General features: G+C 39.5%; 1 protein-coding gene across 3 annotated transcripts in view; it reads left to right on the plus strand.

Moving 5' to 3' along the window:
* MTCL2 (microtubule crosslinking factor 2) overlaps positions 1-13,780 on the plus strand; it is a 94,829-nt gene that overhangs the window by 51,140 nt on the left and 29,909 nt on the right. For all 3 annotated transcript variants that reach the window (XM_067468142.1, XM_060772372.2, XM_067468141.1), the window contains exons 4-5: positions 4,220-4,282; positions 10,752-11,981. In XM_067468142.1, the coding sequence (XP_067324243.1) occupies positions 4,220-4,282; positions 10,752-11,981 (1,293 nt within the window). The remainder of the gene's footprint in view (positions 1-4,219; positions 4,283-10,751; positions 11,982-13,780) is intronic.

Below are 13,780 nucleotides of genomic sequence, written 5' to 3' on the forward strand. Positions count from 1 at the left end.
GCCTGAAAATGATCTTATATTTGTATCTGGTGCTATCAACATGGTGGCAGTCAAATCTAATCACATTTGTTAGCATTCGCTATCAAATAAGAACAAATCAGAGCATTAAAACATATTAGAAACAGCAGGGCAGCAGAGCAGTAATAACCAACTCTGCTCCAGTTTATCTGATGCTGCTGGCAACCAATCAAGCAGCATACAGTAATCCTAATCATGGTACTAGCTGAAAGGATCGTGACCATAACCATTATATTGCCCTCTCCTCCATTTGATTGTATTGCCTTCCTTGTACCATCTTTCCCAATTAAAAGAGCTGGATATTTTTGAAAGCCACACATCATTTTGTGGCTCCTCCTTTGGATTAATAACATCTTTGTCAGAAAATGGATTTGGAGTTTATCTTGTGATCAGCACAAGCTATCTCTGTGTAAAGTATGTTGCCTGACATCAGTGTTGATGCATGTTGCTGGATGGAACGTCTCATTTATTTCCCCTTCTGACACCCCCAGACAAGTTTGAAAAGCCCTTTTTTTGTCTACACATTGCCTTCACTAAGTTCTTCTCAGTTTATGGATGCTAAGAACAAAGACGTATTATCTGTGATAACAAATAGTTTTTTAAAAATCCAAGCCATTGTGGAAGGAAAGCATCAGTTCTACAACCTGTTTTGTCGTCTTTGTACTTGCATGTCATATGATCACTGATTTCCATAGTTCAGAGAGCTATGGGTGGATGACATCTGAGATTTAGAGAACATCAAAGATGTGATTCTAACAATTAGAAATGGGTGTGCTCGTGTAAGTAAAACTTTATTTCTATGCTGCCCTATCTACCAGTGGGGACTTAGGGCTGTTCATAACATAAAAGGCAAATATTCTTGTCTTTTCTAATATTTCATCATGCCTGACCCACACATTCTACGTCTTTAGAGTAAATTTGAGGGGAATTTGTTGCTATTTAGGTTTTATTATAATTTAGTTGTTAGCACCCTTCACCATTAGCTCTGTCAGCTGGGACTGTTAGGATTTGCAGTCCATCAACATTTAGGATCACGCTTTCCCTTGCCCATCTGTTAGGGTGACAGATTTGGGATTCTTAGGTTTCTAGAATCTATGCCTCCATGATATAATTTCAGCCTCATCCTGCAATGATAAAATATAAAACTAGAGACATTTCTCGTGATGTTCAAAAAATGATTAATTTTATTAGCAACTGTTTAGTAATGTTTAGACTATAGGCCATTTGCATAAAAATGAATAAATGCAATCTAACAGTGCAACAATATAAAATGAAATTGTTTTGTTACTTTTTAAAAGATCATATCAATTTCAAGCTGCTAAGGCCTTCTTCAGGGGCTATTTAGAATTCAATAGTCCCTGCATCACAAAATCTTACACCATTTAGTGGACAAGTAAAAACGATCATCCAGTAAATGACTGGAGATTTCCTTGTTCAAAATGCTTGTACTTTGAGTCTTAACAGCCCCTGAAGAAAACCAAAAAATTTAAAAGGTATACTATACACAGAACAAAATGTGTTAGGCTTTTTTTGAGCATCTTGTTTTGATCATATTGAAGCATGTATGCTATTTCTTCAGTGGATTCCTTTGGATGCTCCTTAGTTTTTGCTTCTTTTGCAATAACAGAATATCCATAGCCCTGACGAGACTGCTAGAAAGAGTTGCAATACTTTGTTAGCTGGAAGTGCTAAAACACTATATATCACATTCTGTGCTGTTGAAGAAAGCTTCCTCATCTCCCCCCTAATACATTCAGCACACTAAGCTTCCACCAGATTTATACAACGGCACCACTTCAGGGCTACTTGATGTGTGTAGTGTTTCTGATGTTCTTTTTTTGGCTTTAGTGGTGAAGAGAGATGAAATGACTGGCCAACCCTACCATACCAGGGATCATTTACAGCTGCAGTGCAAACGTGTAGGATTTCTGCTGGAGCTGGGAACAAGCAGCCCATTTATGTTCCATATCATAACCCTCTGTCAGAATATAGCCTGCTTGCTTGCTGCCTGGGGTGTGCCAAGTTGCTACGAGAAGCTGTGGCTTTTGAAGAATAAGGTTTGTCCTTAATAGGAGTGGCCTGGATCTCTCTGAGCCTTGGCACAGGCGCCAGGCTCACATTTCACAGCTGCATTTCTTGGCTATGATGCTCTAGCACCAGCTTGTGAATGTTTTTGGCTTAGTTTATATGGAAAGAACAACATCCAAGGGGCATTGGTCTGACCCGTGTTACGAGTTATTGATGTGTATCTCTCTGCTTGGTTTACTAACCACTTTGTGGGAGTGTTGGTGGGGAAGACAGACTCCCTTTTCAGTGCTTCATTATAGGGAGCTCTTTAATAGCAGCTGGCTGTTTTCCAAATCTCATGCAGCAGAGAGGTGGAGGAAGGGGGGGGGCATAAATTGGGGGAGGAGAAACAAAGCTTTCACAAGCGTCAGAAATGAAGCCTAGTAAAGGCTTTTGCTTTACCCTGTCATAGAATCATCTGAGTTCATCAGATGAATTGAACTAGTCAGGATTACAACACACTTAGGGACTTGTTGTCTTAGACATGCTGGTTAGGAATGAGACTTGGAGAGAGCAATGTACTTATTTCTGCTCAGTGATTCCCCATGCTTTCAAGACTAATGTGGCATTCTTTGAACTGGAATATATGGCAGTGTGGACTCAGAGAACCCAGTATGAAGCAGAGATTGTGGGATTTTTTGTCTTGATATTCTGGGTTATGTGGCTGAATGGAAGGGCCCTTAGTTATTAAAGCAGCATTTTACTACAATTTTCATGGGCTAATTTATTTATTGCTGCAACTTGCAGAGAATCTTCAAAGGGTCTCTGCATTTACTTAGCTTCTTCCTTCTCTTCTCAGTTTCCATAGAGTCAGAGCTCACTCTACTTTACATCTTCTTGCTAGAGATGAAAATGCCTTATGCTCTCTTCCTTCATAAGTGAGAAGAAATAATCCCCTTGTTTCATGTTGCTCTCGGAATATTTTTAAATGTATTTGTTTTAGCGATTAGCTGTTTATGTCTTTCATTTTGATATTTAATTTTTATTTGATTAGCTCAATGTCATTATTATTTAGCATTATGCTTTATTGATTTAATGTTTTTGTATTTGTTGGGCATTGAATGTTTTCCTTTTTGTGTATAAACTGCCCTGAGTCCCCCTGGGGAGACAGGGCGGTCTATAAATAAAGTTTTATTATTATTTATTATAATATTATTAGCTGGAGTGGTCCCTCCTAGGGCTTGACAGCTGTGTAGGAAGAGGTTTTAGATAAGAGAACATAGCTGCCTTCCCCTCCAAGCAACTAACAAGATTCTGCTACAAGAGTCAAGATATTCTTTCAAACCATCATTTTAATGCACAAATCGTTGGGGAAGAAGAGACCCTAATCGTTATGGGGAACCCAGTGACTTGGAAAGATGAGGGTGTGATTGTCTGCTTGCATGAAATAATGCTCTGCCTTTGTCTGCCTTACAAAGATGGGTCATCTGTAAAGCTGCAGCTGAAGTGATTAAGATGTAATCTCTTTTTGGGTCCTTGCACTGAGTTATGTTTTTCTCTAGGATGAGAGCTCATCCTTTAGATGTGAACCTTTAGGCTGTGCCTGTATGACTAAGGAGTCATAAAGCAATCTGACTTGCTACAAAGAAATTGTAGCCTCTATTATGTGGCATCATATTTCTCCCCCAACTTCCATTATCTCTGTCTCTTTGTATATAAGGGTGCTGGAGTTCTTTTACTCCATGAATGTTAAGACAGTCTTCCTTATCTGTAGATCTGTGTTGGTTCCTATGCTAAATGGATCTGTTTGTTTGACTTCAAGATTTTATTTACTTGGAAATATTCCTTTTTTATTCACACAATATAGCTTATGTCCTTATTACACAAATTTTGCTTTTCCTACATCCTTGGCACTTGAGTGTGTGCAGTAATAATACACTTGTTTACCCTGAATGCTGGCCCATCCTCAAACTAGATTTGAATTAAGATCCATTATGATGTAGTACATGGTGGGTGATCATTTTGAGACAGCATTGTTCTGTTTTGCTCTTTCTGATAATATTTTTGCTGTTTTCCTACATTCTTTGCTTTCCTTCTCAATTCTTTTGAAACAGATGTTAATAATATTAATGATAGTAGTGATGGTGGCCATTGGCAGTCATTTTGCATTAATCCGTTTTCTCTTTGGTTTCAGAATTCTTTGAAGAAAAGAGGATCACGTTCCCTTGGAAAGGCAGACAAAAAGCCATCCACCCAGGTACCTGTACATTGAACTTGGCACACCTTGTCTGCACTTACGCTATTTCATTACATTTTGAGTGCGTGCTTGCACCTCTCTCTAGCCTCATGCCCTTCCAAACTTGAGTCTCTTTTATTTGCTTGATGTGTATGAGGCATGAGGTTGGAAAGAAGTTAGGAATCTATAAAATGACAGGAAGCCAACACTTTTTGGCAGTTGTCCACTTCCTACCTTTGAGAGAACAATTGCAGAACTCCTTATTCAGTTTCACGGATCCTCGGTCTCTGTTTTGGCCACTAGCTGTTCACTTCTACTTTTGATGCGGCAGCTGTGGTGCTCCAGCTCATTCAGTCCCACAGATCTTCAAATTTCTCTCTAACTTCACACACAACTCAAGTATCGAATGAATGAGATGCAAGGCTGGAGATAGACTGAGGTGGAAGTAGGCAGCTGGTCGCAGAGAGGGGGGGGGGGACTGAGGATATGAGAGACAATCAAGTAAGAGTGCTACCATTATGGCCTCAAAGGGGATGGTTCCATTTTTGGAGGTTTTCAGATTTCTGGAAAAGGGAGAATCACCTTGTATAGATTTGCCATCACTGATACCTTGTGCAGAGCACCGGCAATATGTGTTTAGCTTACAGACTGCCCTGCTGGTTTGAAAATCAAGTTGCTTAACCATGGATTTTGGGGCAGCGTTCAGAGTCTTAAGCTCAAGAATGTAGGCCTTGCAGGTCAATGAGACAGAAACATAACTTACAGGTTCAACCCTTAGTATCTATGGAATTATTTATTTATCGTGTCATCAGCAACCATTGTATTACAATTCTAACAGAGCAAAACAAACACAGAGATTAAAATGAAAAAGAAAAAAATGGAATTAAGACTCAGAAGTTTGTAATCTGAATCAGGAAGAATGAATACTAGTCAGAGGAGGCTTCATTGACCTTTGTGTCTTGCAACACCATGGGTGTATTTTCTGCCTTGAGTCCCACCTTTAAGGAAAAAGCAGGAAACAAATTAAATGAATTAACTGATTGGTGGGTTGATTGATTTGAGCCAGTAGGTAAAGTAGAACTTTCAAGTTATAAGGAGTAGAAGGTATGTGTGTGTTTGCTATGAAAATAACAACTTGAATGTATCTCCCTGATTAGATTTGTTCATGTTATTTTAACCTCAGCTTTGCAATGAGGAGCCAATGTCATCTGGTAAGAAAGTTATAAACAAAATGTTACCAGTGTGTATCAGAGAAGTGGCCTTATCCTGCAAATATTTAGGGTGAGAGGACCTAAAGGGAGGTTTTTTTTTGCAGGCAAACAGAACAGAGAGGTTGGCCTTATTTACCTTCCATAGATCAGAGCATTGAAAAGTTACTTTTTATGCTACAGTGACCAGAGAGGCCATGGGTATGCTGGTTAAGCAATTGCAGGAATTGTAGTCCAAAAAAATTGACTTTCCCTAGCTCTTCATGCTACTTTAGTTATTCATATTCAGGCAGGATGGTTTACTATAATACTTTACGCCCTGGGTTAACAATAACCAGCTGGCCTGTACAATTTGAAATATTCCAGCATGTAAGCACATTGGCCAATTGCAACTTTTGCCAATGAATCAACATACTTTTATTGTTTAAAAGAATTAAAGAGGAACCATTTGGATCAGTGATGCAAATGACTGAAGCTAAATGTTGAACCATACAGCAGTGAACTTTTTGGTTTGTTCTTTGTGCATTTCTTTTCTTTTTTAAAAAAAGAAAAGAAAGCTGCTGCCTGAATTAATAGAAAAATAGGCTGACAAAGTCTTTTAATGTTATGTGGTTTGACATTTGAATTTTACTGGATAAATTTTCTGCAGCACAATGACTGACCCTGAATAGCACTGGAATATCTGAAATACATTAACCTGATTTCTCCACAACAATGCCAAAGAGTATGATTAGAAAGAAGCAATGGTGCAAAGGAAATAGGTTGGTGGCAGGCAAAATGAAGACTGGAAAAAATTCCAATCCATTGCACTGTATTATCAATTTTTAACTGAGTGTATGTTCCCTTTCATGTCAGTGTTGAGACCAAAAGTGATCTTATATGTTGTACATAGCCATTCGTTTGATCAATAGTTAATTGAAATTATATAATTCTGTGAAATTGATGACACCTTCCTGATTTTGGCTTGACTGTAGCTTTGGTAATATCGTTCATAATTTGTTCAGAAATTTTCAGAATAGATAATTACATCTGCATCAGGCCCGTAGCCAGGATTTTGATTCGGGGGGGGGGGGGGGGCTGAGTCTGAGTAAAAGAGGGTCTACCCTAGCAAACCTTTTGTATCGTTACCCCAATACCGCCATGCATATGAGATATATTGAGCATGGTGATCAGAGCATGATATGAATAAACATAACAGTTTAAATAATGTACCAGTAAGGCCTTTTCGCAGACCACCATAAGAATTTCAGGGGGGGGGGGGCTGAAGCCCCCAAAGCCCCCCCCCCCCGGCTACATGCCTGATCTGCATCTTTGTAGCACAGAATATATTAACAGAATGGATTGAAGCATCAAAAGCTTTATTTTTGTAGCATACATAATAGAGAGATGCGACTCTTGAAAAAAACGTTTTTTTCAGACTTTTGTGTAGAAGTTTGGAAAGCTATTATTTGGACTCCATCTCCCACAGTTCTCTTGGGAGATGGAGTCCTGTCTGGGAATCCTTTGTGTTGTAGTTCAATATTTTATATATGGATTTGTCATATCCTTTTTTATTTCTCCAATTTTATGCAATGTTAGATGTTGCGAAAAGATAATGACCACAAGTCTGCACCCTTTTGACTCCACATCCTAGGAAGGGTTGTTAAATTTCTAACTCTTCATTTTCTCTCTCTCTATGTATAAATCTTTAATATTTACTCCTCAATGTCATTGCTAGTCCCAACTACACTTAATTCCGTGAGTGTATTCTAGTTGGGAATATAAAACACGTCCACATAAGGAATTTTGCTGTGTTTGAAGCAGCTTTTCTAAATCATCCATTCATTTTGAGAAGATACTGTCTGCTTACCTTGTTAGAGTTGAATTAGTTTATTCCCCACTGTTATGACAAAAGGATAAGAGGTACCAGGAGAATAGTGTGATCTGCATCAGTTTATTTTGACCTCCCAATTCCCACAACTCCTCCTAAAATTTCTTAGACTTCCTGTTTATCTATATTTGTCAGCTGTACTTCATTAATGAAAGGAATCTTAGCATGAAATTACAAGATCTCTTATTTTCTGTGTGAAGCTAGATGCTATCTCCATGATGGTTAGCTCTGGCCTAAATATAGTATAGTATATATTTATAGTATATATTTATATAGTATATAGTAAATATAGTATAGTATAGTATAGTATACTGGACTGACCTTGAAGGAGCTGGGGGTGGTGACGGCCGACAGGGAGCTCTGGCGTGGGCTGGTCCATGAGGTTACGAAGAGTCGGAGATGACTGAACGAATGAACAACTATATTTATGGTGGCGCAGTGGGTTAAACTGCTGAGCTGCTGAACTTGCTAACTGAAAGGTCAGTGGTTCGAATCCAAGGAGTAGGTTGAGCTCCAGCTGTTAGCCCAGTTCCTGCCAACCTAGTAGTTTGAAAACATGCAAATGTGAGTAGATCAGTAGGTACCACTTCTGCGGGAAGGTAACAATGCTCCATGCAGTCATGATGGCCACATGACCTAGGAGGTGTCTATGGACAATGCTGGCTCTTTGGCTTAGAAATGGAGATGAGCACTACCCCCCCCCCCCCCGAGTCTGACACAACTAGACTTAATGTCAAGGGGAAACTTTACCTTTATATTTAAACTCTCTCTGTAATTCTACTTTTCATTTTGAAAAATTTGGAATTTTGTTCATTTTTTAAACAAATATTACAAATTTGGGCAGCATTCAAATTAATAGATAATTACTGTTTCTGTTAATTGTGTTATTGCCATAATTGCTGTTTTGTTAACTGATGTTATTGTCTTTGTTGTTATGCCATCGAATTGTGCCTTGCTTTTGTAAGCTGCCCAGAGTCCCCTCCGGGGTGAGAAGGGCGGGGCAGAAGCAACCGAAATAAATAAATAAATAAATAAATAGACTGCCATAAATTGACATGTGACTGGGAGGTGTGCACACACACAGGGCAATCTAAAATTTCCTCAAGCAAATACAAGATTGAGATAAGATGCAGGTAATATACTTTTGTGGAATATTTACTCCCTATGGCTCCAGACAAAGAGGCCATATTTCTTCCTTAGTATTGTGATCACGCTATATCAATTTCTACATTTCTTGTATGTAATCATATAGGCAAAAGCTAAGGCTTCCACTACCCTTCCCAACTGGTCCATGGATAGTATGGTTGTAGTTTCAGTTTATATGATAGATTCCACAGTCATAAGACACTTCCTTATTTTTCCAGGGTTCATCAACATGAGGAATGTTGGAGGAATGTTTACAATTACTTACAGAGCTTGTCCAGTGCCTATTAGTAACAAATCCCTTGAGTTGAGTGTTTGCTCATTAACATACGTATAGTATATACATACTGTCTGTATGGTGGTAGGAGTCTGTAGAAAATCTTAGCTAGGCCAATATTGACCATATACATGATTCCCAGTATATATTTTGGAAAGGATTCTTCACTATCGTATTATACTACCTTCTCTTCCACATGCCCCAGTTAGAATTAAAGCATCAAGCTGAGGACCATAAGAACTACCCATGTTCATATCCTTATGTTCTCAGTATGAAGTTTTCCTTGAAGAGCACTCATTAATTTTTATCTCTTTCCCCTTCTCAGTCTGAAGTTTTCCTAAAATTATAAGTGTTTGAAAGATGCAGAAAATTTGAAAATCAGTCCCCATGAGCATCATGGGCTCTAAGCTGCTTTGCTATAGAGGCTTCCATTGAACCCTAGTGTCAAGGCTGTGCTTAAAATTCTAAGACGGTATGAATTTTCCATTTGCTTGCATTGAAGGATAACAGTCCCTGTCTTCTTCCCTTTGAAAGGATTGTGAGTTTCTGATTCTCCCTTTATGCTGTGCCTGAATCTGTGCAGTGGATTTTTGAAAGCATAATACAACAATGTAGGGCATTTTGGAGAGTTAATAATAGCTGCCTTTTTCAACTGTGGCTGATGCAATATCAGGCAAGGCCGTTGCAACTGAATGCTCTCACTTGTATTGGCCATCTGGAAAGGAGGTCCTGAGTGCCTGGTGGAGAACGTTTGCTTTCTCTCCTCTCGGGATGGGAATTGTCAGAGTTTTCTGTCCCTCGCTGAACTATGAAAACAGGAAATGAACTAATTTTATAAGCAACGGTCACTTTTTATGAGGTAATATTCCTTGAGGGGAAAAAATTCAAATCCCCATAGTGCCATTGAGAATTTAAGCAAAGATATTTCCAAAATGTATCGTATTTCCTAACGCTCTCTACAGTTTGGAGCGGCTGGTGTTGGGGAGGAGTTAGAAAGAGCAGACTTTCCTCTCTGTCCTCATTTTTTTGCCAGAAAGTGAACAGATCTAACAGTTAGCATTGTGTTTTAATCACAGTCCCCTGGCTCTTTTGGAATGAGCGGGAAAGTACTTGCAACTGTAAAAGCAGACTTATTGCTTTTCCATCATGCTCAGGAGGTTTTTTTTTATAAGCAACCATTTCCCTTTCTTCTTCATGTCTTGATTCTTGTGGCTTAGAAAGGTGACTTTGTTGGTCTGTATCGTGACTACTTCCATGCTAACCAGTGGATTTTAATGGCTGTATTCCAAAACATTGGAGTTAGCCACGGTTTCTTCAGGGTTTATTGAGGAGCAAATGTTACAAACAAAAAGACCCCCCTGAACAGGTCAGTTATGCACCCTCAAAGTAGTATGTTACTTCCAGTTTCCATGTATGCCCCCCACTGCCCTGGATCAAACTACATAATGTCAGAACAAATTAAAATGTGCATAAGAAATAAATGGAACAAACTGTTTGAAGGCCCCTCATTTTTATTTTTATCTTTCTGTCTTTTTTCCTCTATCTCTGTGAAAGACATCGTATAAACCCAGCATGCCAGGAAGAAGGCTCACTATTTTCATGTGTGAGTTCAACTTAAGCACTGACTTAAATACTCTACTGATACGTTCTTAGGGAGTTATATCACAGGTATATACACTGAACCTGGTTTCGATCTGTAAAATCTATCCATCAGATTTCAGCTGCTCAAATGAAGAGGCAGGATGACAATGCTCTGTGTCAGATAAAGGAGTGAATACTTGGAAGTAATAATGGGCAGCCGGTTCCTGTACTTGTTTTTTCTGTGTGATGTGGATGTCAGTGCAATACACTGTATATAGTTAGCATGTTTCAACCTTTGTAACTTTTACGAGATGTTAACAGTATTTTTTTCTTTTCTCTAAAAACAAAGAGTAGGTTCTCAAAAGTCCAATTTTTGTAATGCTTGTATTGTTTTTCTGGTCTTGATCCTAGGAGGACAGTGCAGATCTCAAGTGTCAATTGCATTTTGCAAAGGAAGAGTCTGCTCTGATGTGCAAGAAGCTGACAAAGTTAGCCAAAGAGAATGACAGTATGAAGGAAGAGCTGACAAAATATCATTCCTTGTATGGGGACCTGGAAAGCTCTCTCTCCATAGAAGAATTGGCTGATTCCCCACATTCCCGAGAAGCAGAGCTGAAAGTTCACTTAAAACTTGTAGAAGAAGAAGCCAACATTTTGAGTCGAAGGATAGTGGAGCTTGAGGTTGAAAACCGAGGGCTAAGAGCAGAGATGGATGACATGAAAGGGCAAGGAGACAAAGAACTTTTGGGCCAAGATGTCCAGTTTGCCTTTTCTATGACAAATTGTGGGGAATCTGGGGACAGTGTGGGCGAACTCAGGCGGCATTTGCAGTTTGTAGAGGAGGAGGCAGATCTGCTGAGGCGCTCACTGATGGAGTTAGAGGACCAGAACAAGCTCCTCATGAACGAGCTCAATAAGTACAAGTCAGACCATGACTTGGATATTACTTTATCTGAGGACAGCTGCTCAGTGATAAGTGAGACCTCACAGGAAGAACTGGCCACTGCCAAGGTCCAAATCAATGAGCTAAGTGGAAAGGTGAAAAAGTTGCAATATGAAAACCGTGTCCTGCTCTCTAACCTACAGCGCTGTGACCTTGCCTCTTGCCAGACCACACGGCCCATGTTGGAGACAGATGCTGAGGCAGGTGATTCTGCCCAGTGCATCCCAACTTCACTTTGGAGAGAGATGCCCATTGGAGGAGAGAATGATGCTAAGGAGAGAGTGCCTGGCAATGGGTTTAGCAAATCTCATGAAAGCAGCCCCATACGGTTTTACAGGTCTAAGGACTTTGAGACCCTCCTTGACATCAGGGACCAAGCTGCCCTTGTCAGCAAAGCCATTGATGTCCTGATATCAGATGCCAATGGCTTTACCTCTAGCCTCAAACTGTGCATGGACAACGATTGTGCAGAGCTAGTGCTGAACGAGGCCATGGATAATGAGAGCACCACTGATTCTAAGTTAATCAGTGCCATTTTGATGAGGCTTGGAGTTCTTCAGCAGGAGCTAAACACTTTTATGAGGAAGGTGGACTGTATTGGAGATTGCATGAAGGACCAGAAAGAATCTCAACCAAGCCACAGTTCCCAGGATTCCACAAAGGAAACTCTACGGAAAGGGCATGGCTCTGAAATCCAGGTGAGGTTTCCCTACACTCTTGAGAGTGATTCTCTACCAGTTATTATTGCTTTATTTGCCATACTGTTTTCTCCTGCTTTAACAGATTAGAACCTGACCCTGTTGATGTAACTTCCCTCTTCTGCCTCTTTAGAGTGAAATGACAAACTAACAACTGGCTCACTGCATGGAATTGAGGCCAAAGACAAGATAGGACTCTGGTTTAGTGGAGTGTGCATGAGTCAGGAGAGAAATTGCCTGGAAAATAATACTACATTTCAACTAATGAGGAAAATTTATATACACCTGTGATATATCGCAGGTGTAGTATAGAACACTGGAATGTCACAGGAACTTACTTTTTATACATGGGCTCTCACGTTTATTGTGGAAACCAACTCACAATGATGTTTCCAAGTCATTTTTATAGGTGGAGTGTATTGGCATGAAAGGCTCCCTTTTCTCATCACAAAAGTTTTCTAGGTGAACTAGATAGATCTGAAGATGTTTCTTTTGTTGGATGATGTTGGAAATGTTTCACTTGGGGTTCATTCAGGTTTACTTCTCTTCTGAAAAAAGTATCAGTCCTATTGTGAAAATATAAATGAGGTCCAAACTAGATACATATGGTTGAGCTTCCACCAACAAACTAGATAATGAATTAGATGTAGGATTTCCCATGAATTGTAAAAACTGTAGCTAGGATCCTTGAAGGTTTTGCAAAGTAGATGAGAAATGGTACTCTGGAAAAAGAATTATTTTAACTATTTGTTTTCATACGCAGTGTCAATCCTATCCACAGCTGTTTTGTTTCTGGGTTTTGTTGGGGGGGGGGGGGGTTAACTCTTTTAGGTTGTCAGAGAAAAGCATTTTATTTTGACCTAGGTGTTCCCCACATCTGGAGTGGTAGATTTGCATTATGGAAAGGAAATGGGTAAAAGTGTTATACACCTTTTCATAGAGCTTTCTTCATGGATCTTTTCTACAGCTTAGAAAAATCCTGGAATCCGCTCAGTGGACATGCTGACTTGGGAATTCTAGGAGTTATAGTCTAAAAAAAAAAAAACCAAAACTCTTCCATCTCTTGTCTCATTAATTTGAACTTGAATTGGTTGCAAAGGCTGCTATTTCTAACATGAAAATGATATTTTGATTTACACAAGGCAACAGATCAAGTAATACTAATAGCTAATAACTGAGGGGTGCTTGGAATGCAATATTCCTGCTTCTTGGCAGGGGCTTGGACTGGATGGCCCATGAGGTCTCCTCCAACTCTGTGATTGTATGATTCTATAACAGTAGTATAATTTAGCTGTAAACTCTGTTCCACTGAAAAGAATAGGGAGAAATACTTTTTAGGTAGGCTACAACTATTCCTGCAGATGCTGGATGTAGCACAAATGAAGATTTTCCAAATTGACTAAAGTATATGGAAGCAGGCATTATTTATTTCTTTACATTCATACAAGCAGTTTGTCTGCAAGAAAGTAAAAATGTTTATGGCTAAAAGGATATATGTGGAAGGATTAGCTATTTCTCCCTTCTGGTCAACTGTAAATTCGCACACGGTAATCCCTGCACTTGCGCAGGGCTTTTGAATTTTGTCTTAGTTTGCCTAGTTCAGCTGCTTTGGAGCATCATGCGGTAGCGGTTACCTTTCCTGGAGATTTACTGCTTTAGAGAGTGTACCCATGAGCAGGCGCTAGAAGATTGCCTCCGCAAACAATTGGTGTGTTTGGTATCTTGCCCAAACTGGTTACACATCCAGTAGTTTCCAGACTTTCCAACATGTCTTTTTTTATCGTGTCAGAAGCAACTTG

Source organism: Anolis sagrei, chromosome 4 (assembly GCF_037176765.1).
Source record: "Anolis sagrei isolate rAnoSag1 chromosome 4, rAnoSag1.mat, whole genome shotgun sequence".
NCBI lineage: Eukaryota > Metazoa > Chordata > Lepidosauria > Squamata > Dactyloidae > Anolis > Anolis sagrei.